A 20,436-nucleotide genomic window follows, 5' to 3' on the forward strand; every position below is an offset into this window, starting at 1 on the left:
TTCCCTCACTCATTCCAATCAATGACCAAGTGTCATCAGTTCTACCCTCAGTGCATCTCTCTCATCCTTTCTCTTCCACCACACAGGTACCACCCAAATTTAGCCCTCATCACGTCTTGCCTAGCAGTAGTCTTATAAATAGTCTTGGTTTCTCTCTCTAGTCTTTCCTTTTTCTTATCCTGCACATACATTGTCAAATTAAGTTCCCTCAAGCACAGGTCAGACTGAGTCATTCCTGTGCTCAAGAATCTGCTGTAGCAACTGATTGCCTCAATGATAAAATACAAATTCCTCAACCAGGCATTTAAAACCCCTCACAGTCTGGCTCCAGTCTGTATTTCCAGATTAATTTTCTATTACTCTCCTTCAAACACTCTGTTCTTGCCTATGGCTCTGAAGGAGAAGGTGAGGCTTGCATAGCCATCCCTCATTTAAATCTAATTGACTTGCATCTTCCTGATGTCATGGTCCTCTACAAGAACAAAGGACAAACCACAACCTCTGTTCTAGATATATTGGATTACCTTATTCCCTGAACTTGGCATTCCATTTCCCCATCCCCCCATGTCTTGAATGATTTCTCTCACCTGTGCCTCTTAGAATTCTTAGCTTCCAGTCTTTCTGATACGTGGGAGGCATTTCCTGATCCTTCAACTTATTAGTATTTTCTCCTTCCTCAAATTATCTTGGCTTCACTTTTTTTTTGTAAGTTTTATCCCCCAATAAAATGTAAGCTCTTTGAGGACATGCTTGTTGAAATGAATAAAATTGAGTTGAACCATTTGTTTTAATATATAAGTAAGACTTTGTCATAATATTTGGTTTACTAATTATTACTGTTACTAACATTGCATTACCTACATTATTTCTAAGGTCTCTTATAGTGCTCTAAGTTATAGCCAGAAGTGTATAAACCAGAAATTTTTATTATCCAGGACTTATACAAACTCACATGGATCTTTAATTAATTAAATATGATAATTAATATTCATAATAATGCCACAAACATTGCAAGATCCTAAGAGTCTTCAGAATCATCAAAGTCAGATTCTGTCTAATTTTTGTGTTGTGTATTTTATTGTATTCATTAAAAATTGATAGTCCACATGTTACATGTAGAAACCATCCATCAATTGAGTATTTAACTAAAGAGAGTATTCTAGTATCATACCCTGACAGAAAATACTATCTTTATGACAATATAAGAACCAGATGGTTGTTTCTTTTAAATTCTGGATGTAGAAGCTAATTTATATAGAAGTCCCAAAATTCCATTTTTAAATAAACTAGAGCAATTAAGGGGTATATTGATTGACTTTTCACCTTGGTTGTATTATCTCAGAACTTTACTTAATAATTTTTGGTAAATTTTTTTTATTTACTGTCATAAGAGATTCTACTACTTATTTTTGCACCACCAATTTCATAGAACCCTATACCTGGAGATAGAAGGGACATCTGAGACCAGCTAGTCCAGTTTACAGATAAGGAATCTATAGCCCTGTAAGATTAAGTAACTTGCCTATGGTCACCGGTTAATATCAGAGACAAGATTTAAATTCAAGTCTTTTGGGGCAGCCAGGTGGACTTATTACTAGCTATGTGACCCTGAGCATCCCTTAACCACGATTGCCTAAAAAAAAAAATTCAGGCCTTTTGACTCCAAAGACATTGCTCTTTCTGCTATACCACACTGCATCCTATTATTCACAATGAAAAAAGAAAGCAATGATAAAAAGACATTTTATGAAGGAAAAAGCATTAATTAGACAGGTGGTATGATGGAGAATGCTAAACTTTTGGTCAGAAGGACCTGAGTTCAGATCTTGTCTTAAACATTTAATAGCTTGGATAAGTAACTTCATTTCTCTTACCTTCAATTTCCTCTTCTGTAAAATGAGGACAATATCACCTACCTTACAGGGTTATTATTGAGGACAATTGCAATTGGATGCATAAAATGCTTTGCAAACTTTAGAGTACTATAAAAATTCAAGCTATAAATTATAATAAAAAATTAATTTATTTAGCATTTGCTAAAACTAGAAAGCCATGAGTTTTTTCAAGTAGTGGACAACAATATCACATTAGATTTATGTAACACCTAAAATCTCAAGGTGCTTTCACTTATATGAACCCATTTTATCTTCATACTGTATGAAATAAGGCAGAGATTATCATGTTCTGTCAAGAAAACTTAAAGTTCTAATTGATCATCTAATTGACCTTTGTTCCAGATAGTCAACGTCTACAGTTGGACTTACAGAAAATGGAACTCCTGGAAAGTAAAATGACAGAGGAACAAACTTCTCTAAAAGCTAAAATTCAGCAAATGACAAAAGATCTGGAGACATACAGTGATTTGCCAGCTTTGAAATCATCAGGTGAAGAAAAGAAAAAGGTAACATGGCAACGTGTTTTTCTAAAATCAGAATCTTAATTGTTTCTTATTTGGCCATCAGTGTTAGAAGACCTTCTAGATCTTCTAACATATTCTTCAGGTGTGTTGCTATAAATTCTTTTCCTACAGTTATGCATATGGAGTTGTAAAGGATATAGAGAAAGCATATAATTTAACGCCCTCATTTTACTGATAAGGAAGCTATCTCACAAAGTTTCTGTGAGGCTCAAATTAGATAATATATGCATGATATGTGTTACTTGTTGTTAGACTAAGATCCAGAGAGGGGAGTGGCTACAGGTAGTAAAGTAACAGAATTTGAATCCAGATGCTTTGAGTCCTAAGTTGGTATTCCTTCCTTTCTCTAAGATGTTTCTCAGTTCATAATACTTTAATACATTACTAGAAAGATTCTTTCTTAAAAAATTATTTGCTTATATGTTATAGTTTAGGAGTCATGCTAAATGTCAAAATGAATATAAAAATTAAAAGAGAAGCAATATATAAAATGTTTCCTAATGCATTGTATTTGATGAAATTATACAATTTCAGCTAAACATATGGTAAAAAAAAAACATAGATTGAGAAGAGAACAATGACATTTCAGAATTAAATAATATACTGTAAATAGATATTTTTGAGAAAGAATTTTAACTTAGAATGTTACCAGAAAAAATGAAATTATTTAAGTCAAATAGAAAAATGTACCAACACTTTTCAGTCTTTTAAAAATATTACTTTGGGTTCAAATTGCCACATATGAACAGGTTGTTGTTTGATTTTTTTTTAAAAGAGGCACTAGTAAATACTGGAGAAATCTTAATAGCATTAGTAGATGAAATTTATTTGTTTAGGCAGTTGGGGTTAAGTGACTTGCCCAGGATCACACAGCTAGCTAGTTAAGTGTCAGAGGCCAGGTTTGAATTCAGGTCCTCCTGACTCCAGGATTGGTGCTCTATCCATGGCTGGCAGCTATGTGCTACCTAGCTGCCCCAGTAGATGAAATTTTAAAACATAAAATAACTTCTGAAATTTATCTGATATAGTAAGGAATTAGTTGGATAAGAAAAAGCAAAACTGTGATCCAAAAAGTTAAAGTACTTAACTTTTCCCTATGTGCAACTTACCTTCCTAACTAAAACACACACACACACACACACACACACACACACACACACACACACTCATAGACCTTTAGGACCTAGAGGGGACTTACACTTATTTTAAATTTCACCCTTTGCTCTGAGATTAGAACTAGTAAAAATATAATCACTGAATAAATACTTGCACAATAATCACAAAAAAGAGAGATACTTTCTACTTGTGTGACCCTGGGCAAGTCATTTGATGTTTTTTGCCCTTGGTTTCTTCATCTGTAAAATAAGGATGATGACAAAACTTGGCTCACAGAGTTGTCAGTCAGTTAACAAGAATTTATTAAAAGCTTCCTATGTGCCAGTTACTATGCTAAATGCTGGGAATACAAAAAAACAAAAACAGTCCCTGCCCTCAAGGAGTTCACATTCTAATTGAGGAGATAGAATATAAGCAACTATGTAATAATAAGGTCTATGTAGGGTAAATTGGAAGTAGTTTCAGAAGGAAAGTACTATGTTTAAAGAGGACAGGTAAAAGCTTCTTGTGAGAATCACAAGGATAATAAGGTATGTAGAGTGCAAACTTTAAAGCAGTATGATAGATGTCAGTTATTATTATCTCATTCTTTAATTGTTTCCACTAGTTTTTTTTAGTTGACTGTGTAGGGTTCTCTAAGTACACCATCATTATCATCTGCATAAAGTGAATTTTCTTTCTTCATTGTCTGTTCTTTTTTTTTCTTGTTTTATTGTTGTAACTAGCATTTCTGGTACAATTTTGAATAATAGTGGTGATAATGTACATCTTTGCTTCATCCCCTGATCTCATTGGAGAAGTTTCTACTTTATCCATTGCAGATAATACTTGCTCTTGGTTTTAGGTAGATACTACTTATCATTTTAAGAAAAGGTTGGTTGATTTTTATGTTTTCTAGTATTTTTAATAGGGATTAATATTATCTTTTGTCAAAAGTATTGTCTGCATCTATTGAAATAATCATATGATTTTTGTTGTTTTTGTCATTGATATAGTCGATTATGCTGCTTATAGTTTTCCTAATATTGAACCAGCCTTACATTCCTGGTGTAAATCTCACCTGGTCAAAGTCTATGATCTTTGTGATATATTACTGTAATCTCCTTGCTAGCATTTTACTTAAAATTTTTACAACAGTATTCACTAGGAAAATTTGTCTGTAGTTTTTTTCTCTGTTTTAGCTTTCCCTAGTTTAGATATCAAGACATAGAAGGAATTTGGTAGGCTCTTTCTTTACCTAATTTTTTCAAACAGTTTGTGTAGTTTTGGAATTAATTGTTTTGTAGAAACATCATGTTGAAAAACATCAACAAAAAACATTTTCCTATAAATAAAGAGGACTTTCTGTGAAACTATGAAATCTCTCCCTTGCAGCTTCATTTTTTTAGTATTTGCAATTTATATGGTGCTTCCAACACTTCCTTGCTACTTTGTATAGCAAGCTTCTTTAAACTTCTGAGCTTCTTTATACTTTTTCTCCTTTTTAAAAAAAAATTGTTCATTGATCCTCCCTTCTTTTCTCATTTTTTTGGTATCACTATTTTTTAAGAGTATAGGAGACAGATGTGTTTAAAGGCAATAATAGCAAAGGAACCAGTAGAGAGAGATGGAAGATGGGGATAAATAGAGGGTAATTGAGGTTGTAATCTTATAGAGAAGATGGGAAGGAATGAAATCAAAGGCACAAGAAGGAGCACCTTATTGTAAGAGAGTAGGAGATAGGAGGCAGTGTGGAATGATGTATAGGGGTTTTTAGTTTAAAAAAAGATAGACTAGGTAGCATGTTAAATGTCTAACTTTTCTGAGTAAACTAAAAGATGAATTGGGTGGAAGAGGTATGAAAGGCTTGAGGAAAGAGAAATATTTGGAAAAGCTCTTATGATAAATGAAATAGGAGATAATAAAAAGATTGCCTTGTTCAAATGAGGGCACAGTTAAAGTTTAATAACATAAACAATGTGACTTCCTCCAACTCAAGGTAGAGGGTTGGCAAGAAATACCAAAGTTATGAGTTCAAGAAACTGTGAAGATGCCTCTTCTAATAACTAATCCTTATAGTACCTTGAACCACCAGATTATTAGAGAGTTATTGTCAGATAGAGGAGATGTCTTTTTTTTTTATTAAAAAATGGAAGACTTGTGGTTAACAGTGAGATCCAATCCAGGGTATAACTTTCCCTTTGTGTGGTTAAGGTACAGTTTAGTAGTAGGTCATGGGATTTGAGGTGATTGATGAATTGGGAAATTAGGGAATTTGAGGGAGCACAGCATGAATGTTGTAGTCATTTAGTATGAGGAAGGGCAAGATTTGGAGAACAAAGGAGACAGTGGCTTTCTCCTTGAGAAAGAAAGGAAAGTGATCTGGGAACCAGTATATAGTAACCACCATGATTGGAAAAGGATATGGAATTTCAAAGAAGAAGAAGGTCCAGAGTGATATGAGCAAAGGGAGAGTCTGGAAGTGGCAGTGAGGAGCAAGAAATATTACAATTTCCCATACAGAACCATTGTGTTGGAGGTGTGTGTCCAGTGATAGGTTAGCTTGCAATGCAATGTTGTCTAGGGAAATACATGTCTCAGCAACAGCAAGTAGGTGAGAGGAAGGGCTCAGGAATAAAGGGAATTTTGTTCACTATGTAATGGGACATAAATGGATTAGATTTGGAGTAAATGGGAATAAAAGAATAGAAGTAGGGATAGGGGATAGTTTGCCAGTAATACAGGGATAAAGGAAGTAATAGGTGGTAGGAATTTGAACACCATAGAGATAGTAGTGGATGGCAGATCAGTTCTAATGATTATAGCTTAGAATATTATTGGCAGTCAAGGATTAGGACACTGGGACCTAATCACTTCACTTGCTACTTTGGGCAAGATAAATAGGAATGAAACCAGGTCCCCAGAAGGTAATGTGTGCTGGAGAAGGCCTAGGGTATTTTGGACTACTGATGGGTTTTGGGCAGTGATGTAGCCATAGCTAAGATTACTACACTGTCATATTCTTTATATACTTAAATGCTGATAAATTGTCTTTATTATATCCTGAATGATATATTCAACATTGTGTTTTTTCCCTAGAAACTCCACAAAGCAAGAACAGCATTGTCAAAACGTAGAAACACATATAAAAAAGTAATGGAGAAGCTAAATTCGGAGTATGAGACTTTAAAGACTCAATTGCAAGAGAATGAGACTCATTCTCAGGTAAGAAAAAAATTAGGATTTAATTTTTAATTGGGAGGGAGGAGTTGAAAAGCTAACATATATATGTGTGTGTGTGTGTGTGTGTGTGTGTGTGTGTGTGTGTGTGTGTGTATAAATAACCTGATCTATTTCCAGATAGTCTATCTTGATTCTTCCTCAGTCCAGAATCTAGGCCCCAGAACAATACCTTTCCTATATCTTTAAAAGAAAAGCCTTCTATTCTGTATTTCTTTCATACGTTTAATATATATTATTGTATATCTTGGTTATCTGTGTATGTCTTATCTCTTTGCCGGAATGTAAGCTTTGTGAGAATGGGAATGGTATCTTACCTAAATTTTGTGTTTATCCCAACACTTGATACAAAGTAGTCTCTTAATAATTCATATCTTCTATTCCCCACATCCAGACTTCCTATATATCTCATCCACAATTCCCTATGACCATGATAGCCAATAGGTTTTGGAGAAATGATCATCTTTTAAATTCAACCAATTTGGTCTTAAGACTTTCTGTTTATCACACCATTCCATTGCTTTAAAAATTTATGCTGGTTTTCTGTTGGTCTTGTATCATATAAAAACAGTCTTCTTATTCAGGGCTTTAAATCTACCTTGCCAATCTATTTTCTTAACAACTCTTCAACAAGAATTTTCCCTTCCAACTAAACTAATTTCTTCACTGTCACCTTCACAAGTACTGAACTCTCTGTATTTTCGTTCTTTATATATTTTTTCCTCTTGCTGCAATTATTTGGTTTTTATCCTCTTCATTTTAAGTTACAAATTCATACTGTCCCTGCCACATTCCTCCATGTATTGAGAAGGAAAGAGAAATAAAACCCATGCAAAACAAACTTCCACATTAGCCATGTTTTTTTTTAAGCAGAAAAAGAAAGAAATAGAAGAAAAATGTGTGTCAGTATGTACGGTAAGACCATCATTTCTCTCTCTGGAGGTGGAAAGCATATTTTATCATGCATCCTTTGTATTTGTGATTGATTATTGATCAGAATTATTAAGTCTTTCACAGTTGATTATTTTTATAATATTGCTGTTACTGTGTAAATTGTTCTGGTTTCTCCACTTCACTTTGTATCAGTTAATACAAGTCTCCCCAGATTTTTCTGAAACCACCTCCTTCATCATTTCTTACAGTACATTACATTTTAGTACAGTACATTCATGTACCATAACTTGTTCAGCCATTCCTCAATTGATGGATATCACCTATCACAGATTAATCAGAAGCAATAAACACCTTTTATTCCTGTTGTTTCTCATGTTTTTTAAACAGAAATGGCTATTGTATTTTGTTGAAAGCTTTTTCTGCATCTATTAAGATAATTTTTATCCTAATATTGAACCATCCTTATATTTCTGGTATAAATCCAGACTGGTCGAAGTGTATGATCTTTGTGATATATTGCTGTAATTGCCTTGTTAATATTTTATTTAAAATTTTAACATCAATATTCGTTAAGAAAATTGGTCTATAGTTTTTTCCTCTGTTTTTGCTCTCCCTGGTTTAGATATCAAAACTATATTTGTGTTATAGAAGGAATTTGGCAAGACTCCTATTTTACCTATTTTTTCACGTATTTTTTGGAGTATTAGAATTAATTTTTAAATGTTTGGTAGAATTCACTTTTAAATTCATTTGGTCCTAGGTTTTGTTTTGTTTTTTCCCTAGGAAGTCTGTTTATGGTTTATTCAATTTCTTGTTCTAAGGGCGTTCAAGTATTCTACTTCCTATTTTGTTCAACTGAATAATTTATATTTTTGTAAATATTCATCTATTTCATTTAAATAGTCAATTTTATTGACATATAATTGGACGAAATAGCTCCAAGTAATTGCTCTCACTTCATCTTCATTGGGTATGAATACACCTTTTTTCATTTTTGATGCTTGTAATATGGTTTACTTTTTTAAATCAGATTGACTAATGTTTATCTATTTTATTGTGTTTTTTTCCCTTTGAAAAATCAGCTCCTAGTGTTATTTATTAGTTCAATGTTTTGTCTCTTTTGCCTTCTTATTTTTCAGTTTTGTGTTCTCTTTTTTAATTTTCAGGATGTCTAGTTTAATGTTTAATTAGCATTTTTTAATTTGTTAATTTTCTCATTTTTTTAGTGCATGCCCAATTTATTGTTCTACTCTTTATCTCTTTTTATTTTATGTAAGTATTTAGAGATATAAATTTTCCCCTAAGTACTGCTTTGGCTACATTCCAAAAATTTTGGTGTGTTTTTCATTTTTGTCATTGTCTTTAATGAAATTATTGTTTCTGTGATTTACTCTGACCTACCTATTCTTTAGAATTAAGTTGTTTAGTTTCCAATTAATTTTTAATCTATGCTTCAAAGGCCTTTTATTGAATGCAATTTTGATTACATTATGGTCTTTAAAAGATGCACTTAATACTTCTGCTTTTCTGAATTTATTTTTGAGATTTTGTGCCTTAAGGCATGATTAGTTTTTGTGAAGGTGCTATGCACAGCTGAGAAATAAGTATATTTTTTTCCATTCAATATTCTCCATATTCTACAGAGGTCTATCATATCTAAATATTCTAAAATTCTATTAATTTTCTTAACTTCTTTCTTGTTTATTTTATGGTTTATCTAGGTCTGAGAGGGATAAATTGAGGTTCCCTCCACTATTATAGTTTTATTATAATTTCCTCCTATAACTGATTTAACTTTCCCTTCAAGAATCTGGATCAGGAGTGGGGAATCTGCAACTTTAAGGCCACATGTGGCCTTTTAAATCCTTAACTGCGGGCTTTTATTTGTTCTGTAAAATTTGGATTCAGTCCAAAGGCCGCACTTAGGGATTTAGAAGACCACACGTGGCCTTAAGGCCACAGGTTCCCCACCCCTGATGTAGATGTTATACTATTTGATGCATTTTTCAGTATTAATTTGTTGCATATGTTTTCAGTATTTATCATCTATGGTAACTTTTAGCAAAATGTAGTTTATCTGTTTATCTCTTTTAATTAGGTCCGTTTTTGCTTTTGCTTTGCCTGAGATCATGATTGCCACCCTCTCTTTTTTACTTCAGTTGAAGCATAATAGATTCTGCTACAAGCTCTCATTTTAACTCTATAGGTATCATTCTGTTTCAAGTATGTTTCTTCTAAACAAAATATTGCTGGATTCTGGTTTCTAATTCTCCTATCCTCTCCATTTTGTGGGTGAGATCATTTCATTTTTATATACAGTTACAATTGCTAATTATGTATTTCCTTCTATCCTATTCTCCTCAACTTACACTTCTTTTTTTTTAACCCTGACCCCCTTTAAAAGTCTGATTTCTGACCACTCGCTTCCTTAATCTACCCTCACTCTTCTCCTCCCCTCACTTTCTCTTAACCCCTTTCCCCCTCTACTTTCCTATTGAGTAAGATGAGTTTCTATACTCAACTCTGTGTTTGTTTATTCTTCCCTTCTTGAACCAGTTCATATAAGAGTGAGGTTCAGGTGTTGCCCACCCTACCCCCACTGCTCCCTCCATTGTACAAATTCTTCCTTGCATGCCCCATTTATGTGAGATGATTTTTCCCATTCTTTCTCTTCCTTCTTCCCTCTTTCATACCTCTTCCCTATCTTTCCATTCTTATTTTGAGATCATTCCAACATAATAAACTCATATCAAAGCCTTCTGTCTAATTAGACTTCCTCTAAGATAACTTTAATCTTGTTTAGTCCCTTATGGTTTCTCATTTTTGTTACTATTTTTGTTTAGTTGTTTTCGTCATGTCCAACTCTTCATGGCCCCATTTGGAGTTATCTTGGCAAAAATACTGAAGTAGTTTGCCTTTTCCTTCACCAGCTCATTTTACAGATGAGGAACTGAGGTAAACAAGGTTAAGTGACTTGCACCCAGGTCACACAGCTAGTAAGTGTCCAAGTCCAGATTTAAACTCAGTAAGATGAGTCTTCTTGATTCCAGACCCAGCACACTAACCACTGTGCTATCTATGTACCCTTGATTTCTCACTTATGTTTATCTTTTGGTGCTTCTCTTAAATCTGTTGTTTGAAATTTTCTATTGCACTGGTCCTTTCATCAGCAATGCTTAGAAATCCTATATTTCATTAAATATCATTTTTCCTTCTATAAGATTATACTAAGTTTTGCTAGGTAAGTTATTTTTGGTTGTAATTGCAAGTCCTCTGCCTTCCAGAGGATCATTCCAAGCCCTCCTTTTCTCCATACTGGAGCTACTAACTCTTGTGTGATCCTGACGGTGGCTCCATGGCACTTAAATCCTTTCTATCTATTTGCAATATTTTCTCCTTGACCTAGGAGCTCGGGATTTGGGGGATAATGTTCCTGGGAGTTTTCATTTTGGGGGTTTCTTTCAGAAGGTGACAATTGGATTCTTTCAATATCTGTTCTGTCCTCTGGTTTTAAGAGATCTAGGCAGTTTTCCTTTAAAATATCTTGAAATATGATGTCTAGACTTTTTTGTTTGTTTGTTCATGGGTTTGGGGTACTTCAGTAATTTTTTAATGATTTCTTTGTGATCTATTTTCCAGCTCAGTTGTTGAGATAGTTTACATTTTATTTATTTTTTCAGTCTTTTGATTTTGTTTTAGTGTTTCTTGATGTCTCGTGGAGTCATTACCTTCTGTTTGGCCTATTCAAATTTTCAAGGCGTTATCTTCTCAATAAGATTTTGTGTCTCTTTTACCAACTGTTAATTATCTTTCCATATATTTCTTCCATAGCTCTTATTTGATTTATAAAAGAATTTTTTTAGCTTCTTCTGTAACTCTTCTAGAAATTCTTGTAGGGTTTGTATCTAATCTGAATTTTACTTAGAGTCTTAGCTTGAAGATGTTTTCAAATTAAAGTCTTCTGTGTTTGAGCCTTGAGCTTCCTTATCACCATAGTAGCTGTATATGTTTGGGTTCTTTTTTTGTTTACTCATTCTTCCAACTTACTTCTTGACTTTGACTTGACCAAGGGCCTTAGACTTTGCACACTCTTGGGAGGTATGTGTAACCTGAGCTTCTGTCCTTTTATCTCTTTCTGCTGCTTTTACCAACTCATTCTGAGGGCTTTATGAATTCCTTGCTTCCAGAGTGGTGTGATCCAGGGAGAGTTCTGCTCATTTTCCCCCTGGTCTGACCTTTGCAAGTTAAATGTGTTGGCTTCTGTAGTTGAGTTTCAATAGACTGCTGCTGGACTTAGCCACTGTTAGTGTAATAGGAGGTTCTGCAGGTTCAGAATAACTGAACTGCAGGCTCCCACTTGATCTAGGTTTCCTGCGTTGGTTATTCTACTGCAGGCTTATATGCTAGGCTCAAGGTTAAAACCAAGCCTCTGCTCTGCTCTTGTGTTCAGTCACACAACTAGGTTTTTGAAAATTGTTCCTTGGTCATTACTCAGGTAGTCCCTGAGCCTGCTTATGACCATTGTTGTCCACCATGGAATTGTGATCTAGAACTGGTAATGGGTGACAAAGCTGCCAGATGGCACCCTGTGCTAGTTCAGATGTCCCCTGGGATCTCATTCTACTTCAGAGCTTCCTATCCTGGTTCTCTAAGTTTCTTTTCAGTCCCTGGGCATGGGAATGCTTTCCAGTCCATCAGCTGCTGCTTCTGCTACTGCTAAACTGCACACCTGGCCAGCCCTGACCCGTTTTCCTAGACTTTTCTGTCTTCCTAAACTGCCCTACGCTGGAAAAATAGTCACTATTACTTTTTATTGACTTTCCTGTTCAGAATTTGGTCTGATATGTTTTCTGGGTTGCTGTAGAAGAAGTGTGCTAGGCAAAAATACTTTTCTCACTTCACCATCTACCCACTTTCTACCAAGTAACCTTCGATTTTGCTCTGCCAGTCTTTCTGTCCAGAATAGCAGTTGGCTCTTTCCTTTTTGCCAATCTAAATTTTAGACTTTATGAAGTCTTGTGTATTTTAATTTCATTTTCCAGCATTGATTTTTTTTCTGTTTTGCATTCTCACAGCACTTAAATATACAATTAACTATTAATGTAATAATGTAAATGTAATAAAATAATGTAATTACAATTAACAACATAATGTTCAAGTAGACAATTCATAGAATATCAGAATTGCAAGTATTTTGGGAAATATAATCTAATCTGTAGCTGAACTCTACAGTGTCCTCAAGAAGATCCAGTGAAGGAGACAGAGAAGAAACTGTCAGATAGGTGGGAGAACTAGAACAGAGGAATGTCATGAAAACCTACATAGAAAAAGGTATCGAAGGGAAGAGAGTGATCAACATTGTCAAAGGCTACAGAGAAGTCAAGAAGAAAAGGACAAATAAAACAGACCAAAACCTCCAGGCTGTTTCTTGAGTCCATACAATCTAGAAGAGGGAGAAATAAGCCTTCCCTCCTTCCCCTATTCAGCTACTTCATGATGCCCATACTGTGGGTTGGCAGGACCTTCAGCACCATTATCACCCTGGATACTGTTAGAGAGAATAAGACAGTATTAGTCTGGTAGTTTTAAAGACATAGCCTGTTCCTGCAACCAGTGGGTGGAGAATCTGTCCCCACCCACAGAACAGGGGAATAAAGGATATGTTCTCCCAGAAGCAGGTTCCCACAGTAAGTCTTAAGACTTACTGTCTTCATTTCAAGTCAGTCTCACAATTTGAAGACCATGTCTATACATAGGAAACCAAAATTGAAATATGAAGAATTTTGTGACATAGTCAGGTTGTACATATAGCCAAATAATAATCGTATCTGAAAGTGGATTTTTCATTTAATTAGGTTTATAGCAATGGTTTACCATCATGATTTCTTGAAACCTTAAGGATACAACTAAATATCTAATGGAATACAGTGAAATTCTCAAAGTTAACTTTCATATTTAAAAAAAAAGAAGTCTATACCATGATTTAGAAGTTGTTATTTCAAAAGTTTTTTAACTGATCTGCACAATTCAAATTTATCAGCCAATTCTCCTCTTTGTACCTGTGCTGTGCAAATCTAGATATATAAACTAATCCTTAGAAGCAAGCTCCTAGCATTTTCCTGAGAACTCCTAGAAAATAAATTGGAAAGTTAATGTAACTTAATTTAATAGTCTTCTGTGAATTGCCTTAATTCTGAACTTAGCATACTTTATAGTTAAAACTCAATTTAAATATGTTGTATTTCTTCCACAGTAGCAATATGACTTTCACCTTCACTATTTCTACATTACCATAAATTTTAAATTGAAGTGAAGTAATATCTCAAAAAAATTAAATACCTGACATAAAAACTTAAATGTGGCCGTGTTGAACTATAGAGCAGCATAGATCACATAGCACTTCAGATGTTTACTGCCCTTTAGGGAAACTACTCTGTTGCATGAAAGAAATAAATAAGTCCTAGTACTTGAATTTATAAAGGATTATTGTAAAGAATTATTGCCAGAAAGTTCAGACTGTTTCCTTAAGTTCCTTTTTAATTTCAAGGCCTTATCTCGAATGCCAAGTGTAGAAGATTTAGTATTGTTAGCCCATGGCAGATAGAGTTTACATAATTCACTAGACTGGATTTACCTCAGTTTGAAAGGAGCAAATGGGACAGATGTTACATTAAGACTGAATTTTTCACTTTCAAAAGAGTTTTAACTTCTGAATAGAACAATTAGTGCTAATAGTAGATTGCTTACATGATCAGACCTTTTTAAATTGCCAACACATTTTCTCTTTCAGATACACATGACTATTGTATATAACGTTTTTTCCTTTTGAAAACGAAGTACTCATATATACACCAACTTGTTAATACCAGCACATTTCATCATAACAAAGAATGGAAAACATATTGTGGTGCATAAATGTAATGGAATATTACTGTACCATGGGAAATGAGGAATGTGAAGAATTGAGAGAAGTATGGGAAGACATGTATTAAGAGATGCAGAGTGAAATAAGAGTCAGGAAAATTACATAATGACTACAATAGTGCAAATAGAACAAAACAAAACTGAACATTGTATAATTTTAATGACCAAGGTTGGTTCCAAAGAAAAGATAAAATAAATGCATTTTTCTCCCTTCTTTACAGAAACAGGGAAGCTATATATACTGTCAGTACAATTGATGTGTTGGCTGGTTGTGCTGAACTCATTTGATTTTTTTTTATCCTTTGTTACATGGGTTAACTTACCATTAGATGGAAGGGAGAGATATTTTTGGAAATGAAGGTGTTTTCAGAGTGTGGTAGTGCATGTCTATAAGCCCTACTAGCAGAGAGGCTACAGCCAGTAGCTAGGGGTACAGGGAAGGGGGATAAGGTTGCCTAAGGAAGAACACTTCCAGACAGAGTGAGATAGGTAGATCCAGGTCTTTTGTTTTTTTTAAGAAAATGAAGTTGATGTAAAAACAAAAGATATAAATTAAATGTAATTTTAAATATTAAGCATTTTTACATCATGCTTTGTATAGAAAAAATAGATATATACACATGTGCACACACACACACACACATATATATATATATACATACATACAAATATGTCTCATAAAGGAAAAGCCTGATTCATTGAACAGATTTTTTAAAAAACCCAGTTTAATACTATACTAGTCAAATTGTCTTCTGAGGAAGCAGCCATCAATATAATATCCACATTAGCTTCCTGTTGATGCTGAAATTATTGAAACAATGCCAACATTTCACCAGCCCTCTTATAATCTTCTCTTTGCAGCTCTGTTCTTATCGCAGCTTCTGACTTCAGTCAGGAAACTCAGCACTGGAAATAAGGAAGTTTCTCCTATAGAGCTGAACCCTTTGGCAGTGTCAGGATATATAGTAGCGTCTGTGGTGTTAGACTTCACAAATTCTAAAGTAGATATGGAGCATCTGACAAAACACAGAACGTACTCTAGAGATCAGATATAGCTGAATGACCTTGGGCTTCTTAATTCACCTCCTGAGATCTTTTCTCATGTAAGAGGGCATGGATGAAATGATCGCTAAAGTCCCTTTTGGTTCTAAGTCATAATCTTTAGTCCAGCCTTCTTGATTTTATAAGCAAGAAACTGAAACTCAGAGATTTGAAGTATCTTGCCCAAAGTCAGTTATTTAGTATCCAAAGTGGGACTAGAGCCCAGATCCCTTAGCTTTTATCCAGTATTCCTTGCACAGCCTCAATTCCATATATATATATATATATATATATATATATATATATATATATTTGGATTGCGTCTTGTTTTAGAAGTGAGAGATATCAAATCTTTAGGATCTTTCAGTTTACATGTTCATTGTTAGAAATGTCCTTTATTTTGAAAACAAATGGAATAAAAGCTGTTTTAGAGACCAATTGCATATTTGTAAATTTATTTTCTATTGTTTATTCCTTTCTAAATTTCTTTTGTGTTTACACAGGCCTTATCAGCAAAATTGTATGCCAGGACTTGATAAGATTTAAAGTTGAGGATTTTTTTTCCTTATCCTTATAAAGGGTGTATAGTTGTTGAGTTTAGGAATTTGCTAACATTTTTCTTCTTGTTTTCAGCTTACAAATTTGGAGAGGAAGTGGCAACACCATGAGCAAAATAACTTTATGATGAAAGAATGTATCCTTTAAAAAACTACCAATAAACTTGCCCAGGTGATTTTCTCTGAGTTTCTATCACAGACCTCCACTGAAACCATACCAGATACTGCAGCATACTGGTACTTCAGAATCAGAACCTCGTGAGGTCAAGTGCTCTAGGCACAGCTGCCATCACCTCCTCCATTATTTCTGGCAAGGAACAAGGAAGGTATGGAGGGGGAAAGGCCAAGGGAGATAGTTCTAGGACAGGTTGAAAAAAACCTCCAACCAAGTCTGAACCTTGAAATCCTCTCTACACTGTAGAGCTAGAATTAGTCAAAACAGGCATCAATGTAGGGCACAACACCCATGGGGGTTAGGGAAGGGACTCAGGAACACTTACAAATGCACAGATTTTCATTGCCAGAAAATTCACTTTCTATGGTATGTCAATGTTTTGTAATGTAATTTATGGTAAAAGCTAAGTAACACTCAAAGAAGGCAATTTTTAAATTTTATGTAAAGTGCAAATACCTTGTCCTAGTTCTCTCTCACCCAATCCAGTCTTACCTAGTTTCTGCTTAGGTCATGCATACTGTTATAGTGACATCCATACTGTTTTTTTTTAGTGGAATTAGGAATTGCACAATAGTGTTTAATTAAGAAAAAATCAATATAAAAAACAGCTGAAGTTAGGACATAAAGGAACTAGAAAGTATTGGTTAATAGCATCAGGAGTTATATTACTATCAAGAAGGTGAAACCTGTTGTCAATGTAATGAAAAAAAATTGGCACTGAAATCCAATAAACTATTAATGAGAGGAAACCCTTTTTTGATTCTGGTTAGGGTAAGCTAAATATATTTTGCTTTGTTCCTTTTGTTACATAACTTAACATATTAAAATGGCACAGTATTTTTTATATAATTTGTGATTTTTTTGTAGCATCCATAGTTCTGATTTTAATAGGTGGAAACAACCATAATTAGATTAAAATTTTATGATGATTTTCTTTTTCTCCTTTAACTACCTTAATCAGTCATTGCAACCAAGAGTCAGGAGAGTGATTATCGGCCAATTATGAAGAATGTGACTAAACAAATTGCTGAGTACAATAAAACCATTGTAGACTCTCTCCACAGCACCAGCCGAAACTGAATCCAAACCTACTTCAAGGTGTCCACAAGTATCCTAAATCCTGTACTGCTGAGCTTTGAACAAGTTCATTTATAAAAAAGACACTAAAAAGAGAAGAAAATATAGCCTGCCCATGTATATTTACAAACTATTGTTGATGAGCAGTTTATTCAAATGAATGCTTGAAAGTATCACCCTATTTTTGAAAGCAGCATGCCAAGAGAACTTTTTTAAATGCATGGATTAGTTATCAAGGTGGTTTTCCCTAAAAGGAAAATGTTTACTTCATCATGACCTGTTTTATATTCAGATATGTCTATAACATGATAACATAGTACAATAAATAGTTGTGACTGTCATTTTAAAACTACCCTCTCCCGTTTGTCAACTATTTTAATTAATCTCAGTACCGTTTTTTTCCATCCAGGTTTTCAATAAGAAGTGAAAATTTTTATCAATCACATATTAAATACACCCATAGAAGCAGTATTTTATAGTTTCGTCGTTTTAAAGAAGAGAGAAAAATTGAATCTTCACAAATAAAGAGAATTGAGATTTATCACAGTCCTTCAGTCATTCACTGTAATATGGTGATTGAAAATGTATTTATTCGTGTATCTGTTTGTTGTAGAATCACCTTCTTGTACAGAATAATACCTAAGAATGTAAGGGTAAGCCCATGTCAGAAAATTGAAGGTAGATTACAAAGGCAAGGCTGGGAGTTACAGAAAAAAAAGATGAAGTGAAAACAAGGCTTGACATGCTTTTAAACCCCTTATCACATTTATTCATTCCTCTAGCAAATTCTTTTCACTCTTCTCCACCCCCACCATTAATTCATATTTTCTCCCAGGACTGGGATTTAAAATTTTTAAAATAGGATTGTTACAGAGCATACTAGGTGTACCTTTATGTGCCTTTTGGAAAATTTAAGAAACAATATAGATTTTATTATAACCCAGGTATTTTCATAATTAAATATAGATGGAAATTAGGGAAATAAATTCTATACATACTTAACTCAGCCTTATAAAAAGCCCCTTGTTCACTGTGGGCCTATAACACTTTCATTGGTTATATAGTTTAGACCACTAATTACCTTGATATTATTTCTTGTATATTTCCTGGGAAGAAGGCATATTGGGAATTATGATTGCTCTTTGCCCTTCCTCATTTCTTAGGAAAGCCAAATGCATTTGCCATTTTCCTTCACCACCTTTCTCTTTAGATTTTTTTTTCATATCTTCCTTTTCAAACTAAGTTCCAAATTAGTAATGTTTTTTTAATATTAATACTAGAGACTGTAGTTGGTGAACAGGGCTCATCACTGTAGTACCTCACTAAAGTCCTATGCCTTAAACAAAAGTGAACCAGTCTACCTAGAAAATAAGTAGTACAGAGATTTGCTTCTCTATTGATTAAAATGATTGTGTCATTCCAGATGAGAAGCATAGCAGAGACCAAACAATGAAATATAATTTTTATCAACTTATTCTTCAAAAAATTCTAACTTTCCTTAAAATTATGTAATATATTATATCTAGGGATCACAACTGAATAGTTTTTCTTTAAGTGAAAAATCTGTTATCAGAGGGAAATTCTCACTAATGTCTCTTCCTTCCTCTCAGAGTATTTCAGCAAATCCAACAAGAATACACTATTTGTTGTGATAGAGTTGGAGAGTAATATCCACACAAGGCAGACTCTTCCTCAGTCAGTCCTATTGCTCACTGAGTTCCATTCATGTTAGAATAACACCCTGTAAGTAGTAATGGAAAGAAGTTGTAAAATGGATAAACATGCCAACTGAAATGTTTTTTCACTTGATGTACAGTGATCCTTTTAAATTTGTGCTTCTACAAATGAATAGCAATATAAGAAAGTTGTAAAATCTTTGTTTTCCTCTTTGTTATCATGTCATAAATAGGAGTTTGTAGTATTCTTTTTCCCTGAGAGACATTGCATAATTCCTCCTTTTTTCTATAGTGTTTTTCTTTTTAGTCCCAAAAATACAGTGGGGGCAGCTAACAGTAATGCTCTCTAAGTTGTGATTTGTAAGCCAGTTTTCAGTGACTAGCATTTTCAACTCTATTCCCCAAGTCCATTTCTTTACATTCTCTCTCTTCCCTCCTGTCAAATAATTCTTATATAGATATCTAGGTCAATTACTGTGCATAGAAAAACAGAAGAGAAAAATCAAGAAATGACAAATTGAGTAGTAATCTATTTTAACCTGGTTGTTGATTTCTTTATTTCTGTATGCTGTTATCACTTGAGACACAAATTCAGAATTAAGAACCTAAGCTGAACATTTCTTTTTTTTTACTTTTTATGTGAAACTTTAATAGTTTTTTTTCAAATTAATGTAAAAGCAATTTTTAACTTTCATTTTTAAAAAAAATTTAAGTTCCAAATTCTCTCCCTCCCTTCCTCCATTCTCTCTTTCCTGAGGTGATATGGTCATGAAAAACATTATTTCCATATTAGTTGCATTGCAAAAGAAAACACAGACCAAACAACAACAACGACAAGAAAAAAAGAAAGTTTGAAAAAGTATGCTTTGATCTGTATTCAGACTCCATCAGTTCTTTCTCTGGAGGTGAATAACATTTTTCATCATAAGTCCTTTGGAATTGTCTCGAACTGAACATTTCTTAAATAGTTCCCAGGTTCTTCTTGATTGACCAAGCAACAAAGCTGATTAGGTAGTCTTTTTAGGTTATCAATAGAGGAATTTTTAGGATTTTAAACCCCTGAGATCTGGCATGGTCAGTTTTGAGTTAGAGTAGTTATTCATTCAGCAAATCATTTACTATGTACAGTACACAGTCTGTCCTAAGCACTGGAGGACATGCAGTTTAGATAAGATATTCCCTGCCCTCGTGAAGCTTAAAGTCTAGTTACACAATTGTGCTTTCAAATTATGTAACAATACCTGTCTTGTTAAATTGAAACTAAACACATTAAATAATTTGTCTTCCAAAAGTGTAATGTAGAAATTTGGTGTATATTATACAACATCACTTTTTAAA

At 33.9% G+C, this 20,436-nt stretch overlaps 1 protein-coding gene across 2 annotated transcripts in view; it reads left to right on the forward strand.

Moving 5' to 3' along the window:
* IFT74 (intraflagellar transport 74) overlaps positions 1-17,774 on the forward strand; it is a 129,473-nt gene extending 111,699 nt beyond the window's left edge. For both annotated transcript variants that reach the window (XM_020970028.2, XM_020970029.2), the window contains exons 17-20: positions 2,238-2,401; positions 6,614-6,739; positions 16,247-16,307; positions 17,307-17,774. In XM_020970028.2, the coding sequence (XP_020825687.1) occupies positions 2,238-2,401; positions 6,614-6,739; positions 16,247-16,307; positions 17,307-17,425 (470 nt within the window). In that variant the 3' untranslated portion in view covers positions 17,426-17,774. The remainder of the gene's footprint in view (positions 1-2,237; positions 2,402-6,613; positions 6,740-16,246; positions 16,308-17,306) is intronic.
* Positions 17,775-20,436: the final 2,662 nt, after the last annotated feature.

The sequence above is a fragment of the Phascolarctos cinereus genome, unplaced genomic scaffold, assembly GCF_003287225.1.
Source record: "Phascolarctos cinereus isolate Bilbo 61053 unplaced genomic scaffold, phaCin_HiC Scaffold_4;HRSCAF=312, whole genome shotgun sequence".
In the NCBI taxonomy this organism is placed as follows: Eukaryota; Metazoa; Chordata; class Mammalia; order Diprotodontia; family Phascolarctidae; genus Phascolarctos; species Phascolarctos cinereus.